General features: G+C 32.8%; 1 protein-coding gene across 5 annotated transcripts in view; it reads right to left on the bottom strand.

Moving 5' to 3' along the window:
• LOC105345845 (MAPK/MAK/MRK overlapping kinase) overlaps window positions 1-9,202 on the bottom strand; it is a 38,395-nt gene extending 29,193 nt beyond the window's left edge. Inside the window, exons 1-2 of one of the 5 annotated variants that reach the window (XM_011454171.4) lie at window positions 8,897-9,202; window positions 4,001-4,115 (exon numbers count right to left, since the gene is read on the bottom strand). In XM_011454171.4, the coding sequence (XP_011452473.1) occupies window positions 4,001-4,115; window positions 8,897-9,110 (329 nt within the window). In that variant the 5' untranslated portion in view covers window positions 9,111-9,202. Of the gene's footprint in view, window positions 1-4,000; window positions 4,116-6,865; window positions 7,254-8,896 lie in introns of those variants that run through there. The other 4 variants (XM_011454165.4, XM_011454181.4, XM_034469645.2 and 1 more) reach the window with 4 other exon arrangements.
• Window positions 9,203-17,610: the final 8,408 nt, after the last annotated feature.

Below are 17,610 nucleotides of genomic sequence, written 5' to 3'. Positions count from 1 at the left end.
GGGGTTATGTGGAATGTCTTAATTAGATCTTATCTTGTAGATTTAATCTTGTTATTGATTAACTTTGAATGTTAAGCTAAACAGGCATGCATGAGGATAAAACCTGAACTCAAGGCTGCAGTAGTATTTCCTTGTTCATGATTTTTATAGGTTTTGGAACTTACTGTGAATCTCCTTAATTATTATATACGGTAATAATGTACATGCACAAGAAAACACAAACTTTGAGTGACATAGAGATCAGTCATAAATGTCCAATGCATTCTGAAATATCTATCAGAATTTAGATTTGGACTTGGACTTGGACTTGGAGTGTGTAAAGACTAACCCCCCTCCCACAAACATGTACACTTTAATTTAGAACCATTTCAACAAGAGCTTGGACTTTGGGTATTTGTGTCAAACAGCAATGTGACGTAGGCCTGTCTATTTCATTGCTTGTCACTCAGCCATGGCTCTTTAAAATCAACAAGAATTTCAGCTTTTGAGCTAAGACTATGCAATCGGTGCATATTTCGCTTCAAACCGCGTCATTTTCAACTTGTTTTGACGCAAGAAATAGATAGCTACTTCCATCCGAAAGTCCAAGGTCTTGTTAAAATGGTTCTAACAAGACTCAATCAATAACAAAATTTCAATTAGACACCTAACAAAATAATTTATAAAACTGAAATTCTTTAATCAAAGGAAACTAAAAATTTTACCAACAAACCTTAATAAACCATATCTCTAAACCTATGATAACAAATTGTTTTTCTATCCACAAACAACTAAAAACCAAATATTAAGCTCTGAAATCTTAGCAGATAATTTCTCCAACAAATATACAAAATATACTTCAAGAGCAGACAGAAGCAAATGTAGTGAGGGTGCGTGGAAATAAAAGACTAAAGGTCAGCAAGTACCCATGTACATGTATGTGGATGAACCAATTTAATCATAATTAATGTTAATCATATATACTTATATAACCACAAAATCCACAGCATTGCATGACAAGACCATTTTTTTTAGTGTTAATGAATTGGATCATTTAAATTTCAGCATTGAAAATTCATAAACGGCTCAATTGGTGTGATCAAAGAATTGACTATCAACAGGTATTTACTACTAATGCTACATTTAAATATCAACACAGAATCTGAGGTTCACCAAAGGAGACTTTAACTACTTCTGAATTGAGAATTGAATTTACATGTAGAAATACCATCAGGACCCCATTAATCTTTTGTACAAAAGGAAAGAGCTCTAGCGAGGACTCAAAATTTCCATTAGGACTGGTATTGAATATTCTTTATACGCTAATGACAAAAACACAATATTTTGACTATCTGTTCAATCTACCGGTTTATAATTATATATTTCCATAATGACATAAGAAAAATATGTGATCTGATATATGTAAATAAGTGCATTAAGGGTATTAATAAATTCCCATATATATAATGATGAACTCATTGCACTGGCAGGTTCCATATTTATAATAGAGAAGCCCAAGGCACATATAAATACCACAAATCAACCAGAACATAAGATTTTCCGTAATTTTTTACAGCCAATAAAATAAGGTCCAATATTGGCTCTTTCCTAGCTCTCACAATTCTTTTTCTGATTTTGTACAGAGTACATATATCTTAGGTCTCTGAGAAATGGATCAAAGTACATGTAATAATTTTTTTCTTTTACATAATCATCCATACATGTAGATAGCTAGCCCCTAGAATAGTGTATGCTTAAAAAAGAGCAGATCTTTTGCAAACATTAGTTAATGCTTGATTAACGTGTGTAGATCTATACGTGTATATAAACAATTAATAATCTCTATACAATCAAGCTCAACATTTTTCTGATAAATTTTTGCTTACAATAGCAATGAATTAAATGTGCACACAATAAATGAATTTGTATTCATTTGCTGCATTATGGCTGCGTACAATTGCAATAAATACACCTTTGTCTTCAAGAGTATCTTCAAAGAGATATGAAGTTTATGCTGTAAGTTCTCAAAACTTGTCAAAACGGAACTTGATCCCAGACCCCCTGGCCGAGATAAATTTACAAACTAAAGGGTCGTGCTTGCTGAAGATTTGGTCCCACAAACCAACGACTAGGACCGCTGGGTGTTAAAAGACGCATGCTGATTTTGTCAACTTCTATACTTGATACTCTCCCATGATTAATCTCACGAGATAGCAAAAAATTCAGCAAGGTCTTCAAACTCAAGACAAAAGCAACATTTTCTGATTGGATCTTTGCCACTATTTCATGCTGTATGACGGTAGATCGACACAGATTCTATTTCCCAGTATTTCCCAATCAAGTATGTGCAGCACCTCTAATTGTAATTTTGAAACAGCCAATATGTTTCAGCGGCAACCATGCATGATCGGACATTGCATGATATGATCTAATCAAAGTGTTTTGTTAAGAAAAATCGCAATAAACACATGGGTATTCTTATATTCCTAAATTTATCTTTATCGAAAAGACATCAGGAATTGGAAATAGATTTTTCTTTGGTCATAATATTTATTCAATGTATCTTATTAATAAGTGAAATGTATAATGTGAAATTTCCCATTTATTACACCATTAAATTAATTTAAAAGTACAAATTTAAAAATTCTATAGATTGACACAATAGTCAGTGAGGAGGCAGAAGAAGTAGATAATTATTTTGAATATTAAACCGTTCCGTGATTATTGATATGACATTATTCACTGTTCAGAACTAATCAGACATTTATAGAATCATAAATTTCCTTCTTTTTTTAATACAACACTATTACACAGCATGAAATCATATTGATAGCAAAACTATTATTATCATTACTCCAATTCAAAAGCAAATCTGAATCGTAAACCACCACTCTTTATAAATTAAACATCGGGTGTCCTTCTCAAGTCTCTAATAGAGCTTAGCAGGCATTCTATTAATTCTGGGTTTTTTTCTTCAATCGATATCCAATGAAAAAAGCTGTACATTTCATTCTCCCTTATAGATGGCAAACAGGAAAAGAAGGCCTAATTCTGTTGGTCACTTGCAAATTTTTGGATAATCAATGGCCAAACATTTACACAGATAACTGACATTCTTGACAAGGACTTAGTAACTGTTGTTTGACTTTCGCAGAGGAGCTGATAACAAAAAAATGGGGGAAAAGGAACCCTAGACCCTAACCTGTCTTTGGATGATCCAAGTCAATTCCTGGTCCCAATATCTGTCAACAAGATGATAATACAAATGATCGTGAGATAGAAATCTCTCTGACACCCTAACTACCTGGTACAGGTGTTCAGGATATACCTGACTTAGAGTTAAGGTGTAACGGAACATGTTGGAGTACCACTGGCATACAACTGCTTGTTGTTTATTTGATAACAATCCAGGCCATCCTACTTATTTTGTTAGCGAGATTGAAAAGTTTCCTGTAGAGTATGATATATCTCAGTAACAAACAGAAATTGGGAGTTCAAATCACAAATGAAACACGTACAATATGCTTCGTCCAATGTGTCACCATTTGGATGCTGAACAATACATTTTTGCCAAACATTCTGTAGGGGTATTCTTTACTAAGCAAATAGTGTTGCAAAACACTTGCAGTATCCCTCTAAGTCTTAAATCTCATTGACAAATAGGATTCTGTCCTATATAGTCCAATCTATGAATAAAGTTTTTGGAATTCTTTTATAACATTAAAAAGATTTATGTAAACTGGTAACTGCTTCACTATTTATTTTCAAAGTTTTCAAAGAAAGCTTCAATTTGCCAAAGTCAGTGATAAGATACTGCATGTAAATATGAAGGAAATTAAAGCATACTTTGTCTCACCTTTGCTAGATAAATGTTAGAGTCGCTTACTGTCAAATCAGACATTTGTCTAGCAAAGATGACTTTTGAATGCATTTAGATTTTTTCAATGTGCTACGTAACATTACAGCACTGATTTGAAAGAAAACATCCCAAGAACACAGTAGAAAATTTTGCTGAACTTACCTGTCATAAGTTTGTTTCATCTTTTTGCAGGCCCAATATGAGCCTTCTTTTAAATGTTGGCATTTTAGAACCTCGGAAAAGGTCCCCTCACCCTTTTTCCCTAAGATTCGGTACTCTGGAAAAAGAAAATTTTTCATAATATGAACACCATTGCTCTATTGCAAGTTAAAGTTTAAAGCCAAACTCTTGAAACTTGAATTAAACACACCTTAACACTCTAAGCCCAATCAAAATATTTAAAATCAGAAACTATTACTGTACATGTATAAAGAAACATTTAGCATATCCAGGCCAAAGACTTAATTCTCAATTTGTTGCATACATACATGGCAGCAATGTATTGTTGACATACTTCTGGGGTACTAAAAAGTAATAATCAATAATCTTTATATTCTCTAGTGTTTGGTTAAAAAAGATCATTTAATTCATGTGATCGGAAATCGTGAGTACTGGTATATGTCAATGTTCAAATAAAAATCATGAAATTGATATCATATAGCCTCGCTGTTTGCTGGTTGAACTCGTACCCAATGAACCATTTTACATTCAAGTTACCATTCAACCACCACAGCTTCCTAATAATATATCATATATCATGAATCTTCTTAATGAATTTACATATTATCTAACAGCTTTGCCTTCCCTAGAACAAGTCTAAGCATTGTCAAACACAGAAAAATTGATTTCTGTTCAGAAAATTCCATTATCGTCTCCATGTACATGTACCTGTAATCCATCTTTCTACAAGATATGCAAAGAACAGGTGTCTATACAAGGCAGCTATCTTCAGGAGGGGGTAAATAGGTACATGTTAATGCACCTCAGGAAAAAATACACGTACAATTCTTTAAAGCTTATGATTGGCTGTCAAGCAGTACGTTATTCACTGTTTAGAACTACTAAGTCTAATATGTTATAATGTAAAAATCATCACAGTTTGTTGCCTTCAATTAATTTAAAAACATAAATCATGCTAAAGAGTTAACTTACTTGAAAGTAGCATTATCTTTTCATTAATTCAGGTTTAATTTAGAATTTGAAATTTATATTCATTCAATATGAAAACAATCTAGATAAACACCACACCTTACTATACTATAATATGATGCAATACTATAGAGTTAATTGATATTGTAGTTTTATCAATTTTTAGCACAAATTTTTGAAATTTTTTTTTTGCAGAGTTGTTCCACAAAATTAAGTGGTTTTTTAAATCAAAATTGAAAACACAACCATAATTTGTATACCAGTAGGCAGAGCCATTGTCCAAGAATTCACAAACCCTCTCAACTGTCATTGTCTCAAGCCATGGTTTGGAGTCAGCATAGTTCTCACTTACCAGTAGCTGAATATTGACAAAGGCAAAACCAAAGGCAATATTGGACCAGAAAGCCAATATAAAAGTACTGATCTGTATATATATAATTATGGCTGATTCTCGACTACTATAACAGAAAAGGGAGAGCAATTCTTCAGCACTGGGGACTGATCCGCGGCCGTACAGTTCAGCCTCAGGAACATTGTCACATGGCAAAAAGATCCAGACCAAACAGAATAGTCTGTGTAATTGTTCATACTTCTACTTTTTACCCCATTGCACAATACTTTTACACCCTGAGAGAAGTGTTTCAATTATCACCATTACAAACAAGATATTTTTTTGTTTTATATTACACAAATGTCATACGGCAAACTCAAAGTTAATATTGTAGTAACCAGTTTAGAATAACTACCGGTAGATATTAACAAAACAGTAAATAATAAAAAAAATGGGACATCATCAAATATAATATGTCCCAAACAACCTTAACACCCACCCACTATGTGTTGCAAAGGAAAAGAAAATATACTGGCTTAAGACCAATTCTTGCAAAGTTCCATTTCTTCCAAGTGCATTTGTTATGTCTCTTTTTTTTATATAATTTTATGTATTGATAAAATGATTAAATAGTGCACGTACTGGCAAAAAATTGTACTCATAGTGTCACTGGGTTGACAGGTGTGTGACTGTCAGTTAGAGCACTGGTACAGTATGCCAGAGGCCCTGGGTTCAAATCCCAGTTGAGACTTGACTTTTCACCACCTATTACATTTGGTGCCCAAGGTATAAAACCCACAGGCCAGGAATATGCTTAATATAATATTTCTGTACTCTCAGAATTTGGGGACAAATTTCAGAAAGAGGGGGAGAATGTCACGGGATTGACAGGTGTGACTGTCAGTCAATATATCAGGTCTCAATAGCTCAGTGGATAGAGTGCTGGCACGGTACACCAGAGGCCCTGGGTTCAAGTCCCGGTTGAGACTTCACTTTTCACCACCTGTTACAATAGTATTTGGCAAAAATTGGTCCCAGGCCAGTATAAAGTAACTGATCGAAAACATGAAGAGGGCTCTGCAATTATTTCCTTAAGCTTTTTTTTCATGAATATCACTTAGGCCTTCATCTCAAAACACTCAAACTAACCAGGCATGTATTTCTATATTTCATAAAATTATGTATATTTCAGGAACATGAGGAATTTTATAGTTTTAGTTTGTTCCAGATGTAAAAAATCAAAATTTATGTTCAAAAGTCAAACTATCAATGCAAGAAAACAATTAAACTATTAAGAACTTTCAACAGTCTTAACTAATGTACCCACAGAAAGCTGCCAGGATTTCCTCTATTCTCTTAAAAAACGAAAACACCCATTCCGTTTAAAAGTTAAATGAAAACACGAATAACACTAATAAATTCAGTGAAAGTAAGAACTATCTTTGTCAAAAACAGTGGATAAATCCCCTACAAATACTAAAAACGATAATGTTTATGATTATTCATGTACTGTTGTTTGACTTGACTACCTGATTTACTCTACTTACTTTGCAATACAAGGTTCATCCAGACACAAATTGGATGTCATCCACAATTAAACCAGGCGAACACAAGAAAATCTATCCAACGTATTCGTAACAACACTTCCGATGAAACCATTCCGTCCCATTCATACTTTATTCAACAGTTTCGAACAACACTTGACATGTCAAACAGCAGCGAAGGCCAAGCTCTTTTTTTACAAACGTTTTAGTGACCTGGATACACAAGAAATATTTTGCCAAGAAGAACGCAGAATGTTATTTCCACCCGTAAATCGACTCGAAGTTTAAAATAGAGTATTGAATTTTCAAAAATATCACACTAGCTGCACTTGTTTCTTTTCCTCAATCCTATCAATTTGATTTTTATTCTAACTGCAATATACCCCTTGGAAGGCCTCAACAGGTACCCCATTTTGGTAATGATCAGGGGAAATTTTCCCCATCAATGTTCATTTTGTTCTAATCGTCACGTACATGTGAATATTTTAAAATTTTTAAAATAATGTTATTCTTTGATTTCTATTACATATAAGTGTTTATACTATAGCCTTTTTATACGGAATAATATAACACTTTTCTATTTTATCAGCGCCATGAACTAAGTTTACATAATTGCTATGGTGACTTTGCTTATCTACTGTTACTCATCAAGCATAAACATGATAATAAACACATTTTTCACAGTACACAGTGAGCTCTGTAATTATAAAGTTATGTGATTTAATTAATTATTGATGTAAAAAGTTTTAAAATACGTCATTTTTATGTGTGTATGAAATATTTATAGGCCTTTAATTAATACTGTACACACATATATAGAACTTTACGATATAACGTTAGTATTTATCTTTTTATTTTTATTTTGATTAGACATAAATTAAGGTTTAAGTTTGTTCAGACGGAATTAAAGTTTAAGTAATAAGTTCATCAATATATACAGAGACGAGAATTGGCTGAAATAATAAACATTATAGTTTTTATTTTTGACAGGTCAAACATTTCAATAAGACCGTCGGAGTTATCCAACTTTGATCAGAGAGAGAGAGAGAGAGAGAGAGAGAGAGAGAGAGAGAGAGAGAGAGAGAGAGAGATCTATAACAGTTATTTTTTGCAATGGGTGCCTAAATTCAAATTTAAAATTCATTATATGACGTACATTACAGTACTCCTTCATGAATAAGAATATTGAAAAAAAAAACCAAGTATATGCTTGAGGTCTATAGAGTTATAAGACCCGGCTTGGTCTTGCAAGCTACATGTATCCCAAGAGGCTTGATATCCCTGTTTTATTACATCAAGCCACGGCCCGGAGTCAGCAAAGTTCTCCCCTACCCCGATCAGAGTGGATAGGGTCGAGCTTATTGGCCATGGTTTGCGGCGATGGTTTTATAATTGTTCATTTCAAGTCCGAATTTCTAAGATTTCTTTGAAAGAGACGTACGTCCACAAAAGTGTGGTGCGCTTTGACATTCAGTTATTTGAAATATTTCTTATAAACTTAAGTGTCAGACTATCAATATTATAAGCATATAACACAGGTACTTGGCGATAATTATCAATTATAATATAAATATAAATATATAATTATTGTTGAAGTACTGGAAATTATAGACATGTAAAAAGATTTGTCTGGAACGTCAAGTGTATGGAGTACCATTGAGTGTATAACCACAATTTTCCGAAGAACCTAGATAACTAGATTAGATATCTCAAATAACTTGGGTAGATATCTCAGATTAATTGGTCAGATTTCCACCTCAGCACTTTCTAACCAATCACCCTTTTGTCTTCTAAGCTATGCTTTGCGATAATACATCTTATACGGAAGGGATTGTGTTAAAGGTGGATAAGCTTAAAAAATACAACACTTTTATTTCTATACGTCTAAAAATCGTTCATGAGTTTAGAATATAACATTCATTGCTAGCCATGTTCTAAATTCTAAATTTCACCTTTTTAACCCACGGTATATAAACTCAAATTCATAACATTTAGTTCTACAAGACAAACGTGTACATTAAATGGGCATCATACCTCCAATAGTGACGAACTTGCTTGGATCCTTCAGGGTTTTGATGGACAGTTTGCTCTTCTCTTTGTCCTTCTTGGGTTTTGGCGGTGGTTCCTCATTTTCTATTTTTTCGGATCTCTCTGTCGTTTTCTCCGTTTTCGTGTCATCATCCTCTGAATCCGATACTCCACCCAAATCCAAATTGAACTTAAAATTGAGTTTATCAACCTTCGTCATGGAGACGTTTTACCTTTCGGAGGAACTACATATTCGGCCATGTTATTACACTCGTTTCTAACTCGTCAACCATTTTTATTAAACTTTTCTAAATTTCATAATCTATGCCATACAGAGCCCCCAATCTTATTCAGCCGTAATCCGCACTAAGCGCATTTAGTTCCATGGATTTCTTTTGCCTCTGTGTTTGCCACATTCATAATAAAGAACGGATTAATGCGTTCATATTTTATTTAATAAACTATAAGATATATATATTTCAAAGCAATGCGTGGCACAATTAAAAGAAACCTCATTAAAGGTCATTATTCTATATAAAACTGGACGAATGCTTTAATTAAGTTTAAAAAATGGATGATGTTTTCCCTGGAATCTTTGTGCGTTGTTTGTTTGTTTGTTTTTGTTTTGTTTTGTTTTGTTTTTTGTGATCAAACACCTGTAAATGAGGTTAGCTAAATGAACAATGTAAAGGCAGCTTGCATCTTTGAATCGACCCTAAAAAAACCGATGTATATAAATATGATTTATACAGCTCAATACCGGATAGAATCTACTCATTATCAATCATATCAATGTGAATTTTCACTTCAAAATATCCAATTAAGTTTGATAGATTTTTATACCGGAAATCTCGATTTTCATTTTTTTAAATTAAAATTTGTGTTAAGTAAAGTCATTTGAATTTTCTGAAATTGCAACCCCATGCATATTTCTATTTGTTCTTGTGTTGTTAAAGAATAAGATTTTTGATTAAGATGGATTTGTTTTTTATAAAAAACAAAAAAACAAAAAAACAAAAAAACCTGATATGGAATATTAGGCTGTTTTAAATTAAAGAATAACCTTTAGTACACATCGTCGCATATACCACGACCAATTACCATTTGGCCCGGTAGTACCGGGAGCTATATACCCGGACTAAGTCTAAAATCGGTGGTTTCGCGATCGGGGGATTATTATTACTATTTATTTATTGTTGTTTTAGAACTCAAAATCTTGCACAATATGATCTGAGATGTTATTTTTCTGTATTGTTCTGTTCATAATAAACTTTCATAATCTGATTTATACTCTGTTGCTTTTGGGAATGACTTTTCAGAAACTGGCTTTGCTAGGCAAATGTTGTAGAAGTAAACTACATGTATATATTATATAAATAGTGCCTGATTGGGAGGGTAACAGTTGAAATTGACACCCCGAGAAAACCATTGTCAACCGACGCGAAGCGGAGGTTGACAATGGTTTTCGAGGGGTGTCAATTTCAACTGTTATCCTCCCAAACAGGCACTATTTATTTTTTTATACTGAATGTCTTTTTTAAAATTTTTAAGAAAATTTTACTGCTTTTATATAGGAATAACGTGAATTCTACAGCGAACCGTACGCGCATAATTTTCGCGCATGTAACATTTTTTAATGTTACCCGTTGCCAAGTGCGTTGCTAACGCTGAGGGTAATAGTAAATATTATTAACTGCGTCTTAACCAATCAGATTTCAGTATTTAACATGAAAGTATAACAATTACATCTACCAAATATTATTTCCTCTGTTTCTTACGGAAACTTATAGTTAATTCATAGCTCTATGGAAACAAGCAAACTGAAATCAACACACCCAGTTTATCGATTGGTCGAAATCTACAACGGCTGATACTGACAAGAAACTGACAGGACTGAAATTGACACGCCATGTTTATCGATTGGTCGAAGCCTACAGCGAACTAAGAAAAATCACGGACTGCACGAAATTATCATGATGATGTCAGACTCACAGTCTCACGGGAGACGATTTGGCTGTTTCTTATAGCAAACGTACTTATCAACAGTAATTTAGAGTTCATAACCAGTTTAATAAGTAGTTAAAAAAAAGATGTAAATATAAACAATAAAATGCTTTCTTTGATGATTCGTGCGGGTTATGAAGGTAGCGATCATTGCAGAAAAACAACTACATAACCCGCGTTAGCGGGTTATGTTTTTTCTGCAATGTCGCTACCTTCATATCCCGAATGAATCAACAAAGAAAGCATCTTTTTGTTTAAATGAAGCGACCCGATCTGTTGAATTGAAAGGTACTTGATAGCAAGGTCGATACTACAGGTACCCCAGTTCAATTTTAAACACACACGAGGTTGTTTTTTTTTTTGTGTGCGTATTATAACTTTGATATGATATTTAAGGGTTTACAGAAGTTGTTTTTTTAAGAATTTGGCAATGGTTTATTTTTCTCCTCTGCTTTTGCTTGATGCACTCTTTCACGTGTTAAATTATTGATCTGATCGGTCTATATTGTCTATATTGTCCTCTATATTGTCTATATTGTCCTCTATATTGTCCTCTATATTGTCTATATTGTCCTCTATATTGTCTATATTGTCCTCTATATTGTCTATATTGTCCTCTATATTGTCTATATTGTCTATATTGTCCTCTATATTGTCTATATTGTCTATATTGTCCTGTTGTTTCCATCTGGATTACTCAACAACAATGAATATTTAAATAAATAAATATTTTACAAAAGAAACACATGGAAATGATTATATAAATGAAATTTAGAGCACGTGCACTCAATCTTACGACACAAGGTCGACAACTTTGTACTTGACGGAATAAAACCGTCAACAACTTAAACATTTAAAATAAAGTGTGAAAAAAACAAAAGCAAAAATGTTGTATTGGAAATGTTGCACATTGTTTAAAGAATAATTGATAAATATTTCATTTTACTATTATTATGTTTTTATCCTAAGCCAGTTATCTTATTGTCCTAAATCCGCGACATATTGTGTGATTCTATTACAGTCTATTCTCCGTTTCCTATTGCATAAGACAGTGCAATTGAGGTTTGAAGGACCAATTACATTTATGAAATCCGGCATTTTTATATAATTTAATTCCTTTGCCTCTTATTTTCAGTCTTGCAGCTAAGTGATTTGGTAGGGACTGGCTTATTTTTAGTAAAGTTACAAGTTACACCCATGTAATCCCGATAAAGACCAATGCACGAAAGATGGGGATAGGAAACTGGGTTTTTTTCCTGCTGCATATATATTTATTTTACTGAACTTTAAGTGAGATTGATTGACAAGAAACTTGTAAAACGAATGAATAATTGAAACTATTTCTTGATCCAAATTATTTATTACAGTACTATGGTATATATCAAATAATTTTCAATACAGGCTTATTCACAAATAGATTTTTATGAATAATTGTTTTTTTTTAAATTGTTTTCGATGACGAATGCTAACGTCTTGTTACAAATACATTATATTTATTATTTATACATGTCTCAATTTTAACAAGGTGGAATTTTACACATCATTTCTAACCTTTTTAAACATTTATGAATTCCCTAACGAACTTTTGTCTTGTAAATACATTTTGTGCATAGTTTTATTTATAGAAATGTTGCTAAAATAATCATGAAAATTGTCGCATTCCGTATAAAAAATGTACGACATAAAATGAATTAACGTTGTAAACAGATTTAAGTATGATACTGGTCAAAAGCAAATAAAAAAGCCTGTTAATTAATGATAATGATAATATTTGTATTCTATGAATTTTCATTTTTTTTTAAAAGCTCATATTTACAAAAACTCTACTGCATTACTGCTAGGCAGGAGTGATCTTAGTGCAAATAATAAAATGTTGGAAGAGTTCTTATATACTAGTACGTAGGATTGTGTAGAAAAACGTAGATATTTCAGACCTACCGGTATATGGACGAAAAATTCAAAAACCTCCAATGCACTTACCTGCATAATAAATAGACTGCAGTTCAGTTCAGATTATTTCGCTGAAAACCATATGATGGTACATGAGGTATATACATGAACCAAAAATAGCACATTTACATGCATACAATATCATTGTAAAGGTAAAAAATAAGTAAATGAGGTGAACAAACAATTTGACTAAAACATACACAGTTTTCTTATTGTTGCATAGCTATTTTAAGTTGTAACTGGATGGGAGAAATAGGTAAGTAAGTAAATCATTTATTATAGTGACACGTGTTTCAATTGAACATATACACATTGAAATATAACATATTATCACACCCAGCACATCGGACCTATATGACGGACCAGATCGGGATTCGAACCCGTATCCCCTGAATCTCCAGTCAGGTGCGCATGCATGCTTATCTGGCGCTGGTATTCGACTCGGTCTGACCGTCACCCCCCCCCCCCCCCCCCCACCCATGGCACCAAATATAATGGGATGGGAGAAATGATGACGAATCAGACCGCGATCTGGTCCGTCATTATTTCTCCCATCCCGTTACAAAGTTATTATTTTACATAGGCATCGGAACCGGCGGGGGGGGGGGGGGTGGCTTCCCCCCCCCCTCCCCCTTTAATTATAGACATAACCATAACCAATTTTTTCTTTCTTTATTTTTGAGTTTCTGATAAGTCTAGCCCCCTCCCCACTTTCAATTTGCTTCCGACGCCATTGTTTTACAAAACTTTTTTTGCATTAGGAGAACAGTAATCTCTAGGTAAAAACTGAGTTAAACTGACTACGAAAGTTACATAATGCATGGCATTCAAAAAATGAAATAATATTCGCCGCCAATTTTGTTTCAATTACATAAGTTACAATTACGTTCATACATTGCGTCATTTTAATGTTTGATTGTAATGATTACAGGACAAAATCATACAAATGAAAAGTAAGCTCAATCACAACTTATCAATACTTTGCAACAGACAGACGGACAGACAGACTGGGGCAACACATGAGTTTGTAAATGGTATGTTATATTTATATACATGTACTTATGACTGTAGATTTCCTAATATGTTTTCCCTCTTGGTCAACATTCCTTACAATTTTAAAACTATTAACTGAGTTCATTACTCAACAAACTCTACAATAACTACCCTTAAAACCCTAAAATAAGTATGAAAAATATATAATAATGCAAACACATTTCCCAGTGATCATGGCATTGCACGCTACATAGCTGAATAAGTAAATATTCAGTAAAATTTTGGTTGGCACGGAACAGTTTTTCTTACCAATGCGAAGGTCAGTAAAAAATATGACGACTTTTGCCATTTTACTTAACGTCATATTATTACTAAATTTGGTAGGCATATATAATTAAGCAATGATTTCAATCAATTTGAAACCCAAAAAAGTTAATATGTTCCTTTATTCCTGAGAATTATTTAGAATATAATCCTGCAAAAATGAGGTCACGGCGCCTGGTCAAAATTTGTCAACAATAAACCATATAAAATGTCGGAAGTAATATCGCTATAAATTGGGCTTATAACTAAATATTTACTTTTTCCAGTGTCTTTGCCTGTGATAACACTACGTATCGATTTTGTACTATATAATTCATTACTTCAAATGACGCCAAATTGAGGCGCCAGCGGGGTTTTCTTATTCATATTTAAATATTTAATCATACGATGGCTTAGATTATATAAATATAAGTAATAAGGAATCATTCTTTGAAAATTATGAGGTGATAATTTCGGCCGGGGCGTGATCAAATCTATCATAAAACCCTTCGGGCTTTATTGGATTTGATCACGCCCCGACCAAAATTATCACCTCTTAATACTCAAAGAATGATTCCTTATTCCTTAAATAATATTGAAACCTCAAATTAAGTAATGTCGTGATATTCTGTGTACCAAATAATGACGGGATATATTGTTTTGTTAAACAGAAATCCGTAATCAATGACAGATAGTCATCTTTAAAATTTAGTAAGAACGTTGACGTCGCCGGACGTCACGACGCAGTGGGAAGTACAAACAATATGGATTCAACTCGGGAAAAAGCCGAAAGAAATTGCGAAAATGCTCAATAGAGCAAATAATGAGCCAAAAATTATTTGCACATTTGCTCATGTTTAACTGTACGTACATGTAATATTTTGTGGGTTGGTAATAAGTGTATTTTGGACATCAAACAGTTAAGTCTAAAAATGATTAGAATATCTGTAAATATTTGGTCAAAAGAATAAGCAACGTCATCTGACGTTCAGGGTTTTTTTCCTTATTGTAAACTAGGATACAGACGGTAAAGAAATGAAAACTTTGACTAACTAACTTATGATTCTCGAACAAATGTGAGCAAATAAGACGTCAAGTGATACAGGGTCATTTTAAATTGTAAGATGAAGGGCGTGATATAAAGATGAGGTATTTCTATAAACCGTGCGTGCGTCATCTTTACGTCATGTATTGAACGTTTCCGTGCTCCGTGGTGACAACACATGTTGTTTTTAAAAGGGGGTAACAAACATTCCGTTACATCAAATTGACTAAGACTTCACATATCAATCAAATAAATGTTGGTGCATAGATTAATTTGTTGGGTATGGCGTCCGGATATCTGAAGCCCCGCTGTACACGTATTTGGATATGCATGCATAAAAGTAATATTTGTTACATGTAAAATTTAAAAATGTGTCTCATTCATTAATTGTATATGTTGAGTCAAAATTATGACAAAAATATCTATTTTCTCAATTTTTCTTGTGTAGTCTACCAAGAGTGACAAAAACATCAAGCGAGAATCTATGTTTAACCACTGGCTAGCTCTGCAGAATGGTTAACTTTTTAAAATTAGCCAAAGGTTAACCAGTGGTTAACTTATGAGCAACATAATTTAACCACTGGTCAAATGTAACCACTGGTTGAAAGATTAAGCCGTGGTTAAAGTTAATCAGTGTTTTGAGCAACCCATGTAGTCCCATTGATCGTTAAGGGACACTTTTTTCTTCACAAGTTATTTTTTTTAACACATCAACATTAAGATGTCCTCTACAACAATTAATATTTTTGCAGCCACTTTCTTGCCTTGCAAGGGGGATATTTTGATATAAATTACCTAACAATATGATTTAATAATTTCAATTTTCTGTTATAATTAATTTGATTAAATTTTTGTTTCGCAAATTTTACTGAATCATAATTTTTCGAAAAAATGATAAAATAAACATTTCGAATTTTGAAGTTTTTTATTCTAAATTTGAACAGAATTCGATAGCACATTAAAAAACTCTCAATTAACATTTTCTTAAAAGATTCATTCATCAACCTTAGGATGTCCTCTATAACATAATAAAATTTCATGGCCACTTTCTAGGCACTCAACGGAGAAACTGTCGGTCTTAAAAAAAAAAAAAACACTGAAAAATTGGACTTTTTGGCACAAGTCAAAATGGAGAAGTCTTCTTCACATATCTATATATTATATGAACTATTCATTACATATTACATTCTATGATAACTGTCATGTGATCAACCAAAGTCATGTGATAAACGTCCCGTCTCCTCTTCAACAAAAAATCGCCTTCTTTAGTGAATCATGCGGATATGAAGGTAGCGGGCGTTGCAGATAAACAAACACCATAACCTACGTTAGTGGGTTATATGAGTTTTTTTCCTGCAATGATCAATATCGTCATATCCACATGATTTATCAAAGGTGACGTTTTGTTGTTTATATGTAAACATTTCTTTTAATGAATTATTGTATAAACCATAAAAAGTAGGTAAAAGTAACTAAATTATTGTTAATGCACGACAGCACACATTAGATAGAAGAAATGGCTAATTCCTCTTATATGGGAATTTGAGTCAGGCATCACCATGTTCATTTCGTGCAGTCCGTGATCTTTTTTCAGGTTGCTAACAGTTTCAAATCAATCGATAAACTGGTTAAAACTGGATCGTGTAGATTTCAGCCCTGCAAGTTTCTTTAGCGCTATGGATAACAACTGGTTTGCATAAAAGTATATGAAAAATATTCAGTGGATGTAAATATAAAGTTAAAAACATTTTAAACTACAGTTATACACAAGTTATACAGTGTAAATAATTCCACGGTGACAAGGGAATTATGTACATTGTTCATTGTCTTCAATCTGAGTTACCGTAACCCCCTAGAGGGTGGAATGGAAATTCTTTATGCTTAATAAACATGAAGTTACATAAAACCACTCAAATAAAAATACATATTATTAGTACCAGCAATACTTCCACCTTTTTACATAATTTTTCACAATTAGTTGGGTTTTTTTGCCAAATATACATATATTTTTATTTTATGATATAATCCTTAAACCAACAATTTCCATGCTATAAGAAAATAGAAAAAAAAAAATGTCCATCTTTTCCAATATGTGTTTTGTTATTTACGGCTAAATAAAAGATGGTTACAGTCTTCGATCGTTTGACAAAATTTACATTCAGCTGACTCATACATACTCACGCCTATATATAGTTGATAAGTTACAGTTTAGCCATTTGTTTTGAATTCATTAACTTTCTTGCCATATATTTACATGTACTTTACTTTTTGATGTAGACGTTTGTCCATATATTTCTTGCCGATATACAAAACAAGTTGTTTCATATGGAGATCACTGAAATTTAATACTGTTAAAAAGAGAATAGGTAAAATAACTCTTCAAGAATTCTATATTTCTTCAAATGCCATCTTTTAAAGAGACTTA

The sequence above is a fragment of the Magallana gigas genome, chromosome 6 (assembly GCF_963853765.1).
Source record: "Magallana gigas chromosome 6, xbMagGiga1.1, whole genome shotgun sequence".
NCBI lineage: Eukaryota > Metazoa > Mollusca > Bivalvia > Ostreida > Ostreidae > Magallana > Magallana gigas.
The sequence above is the reverse complement of the archived record's forward strand: the minus strand, read 5'-3'. Positions and strand labels throughout refer to the sequence as shown.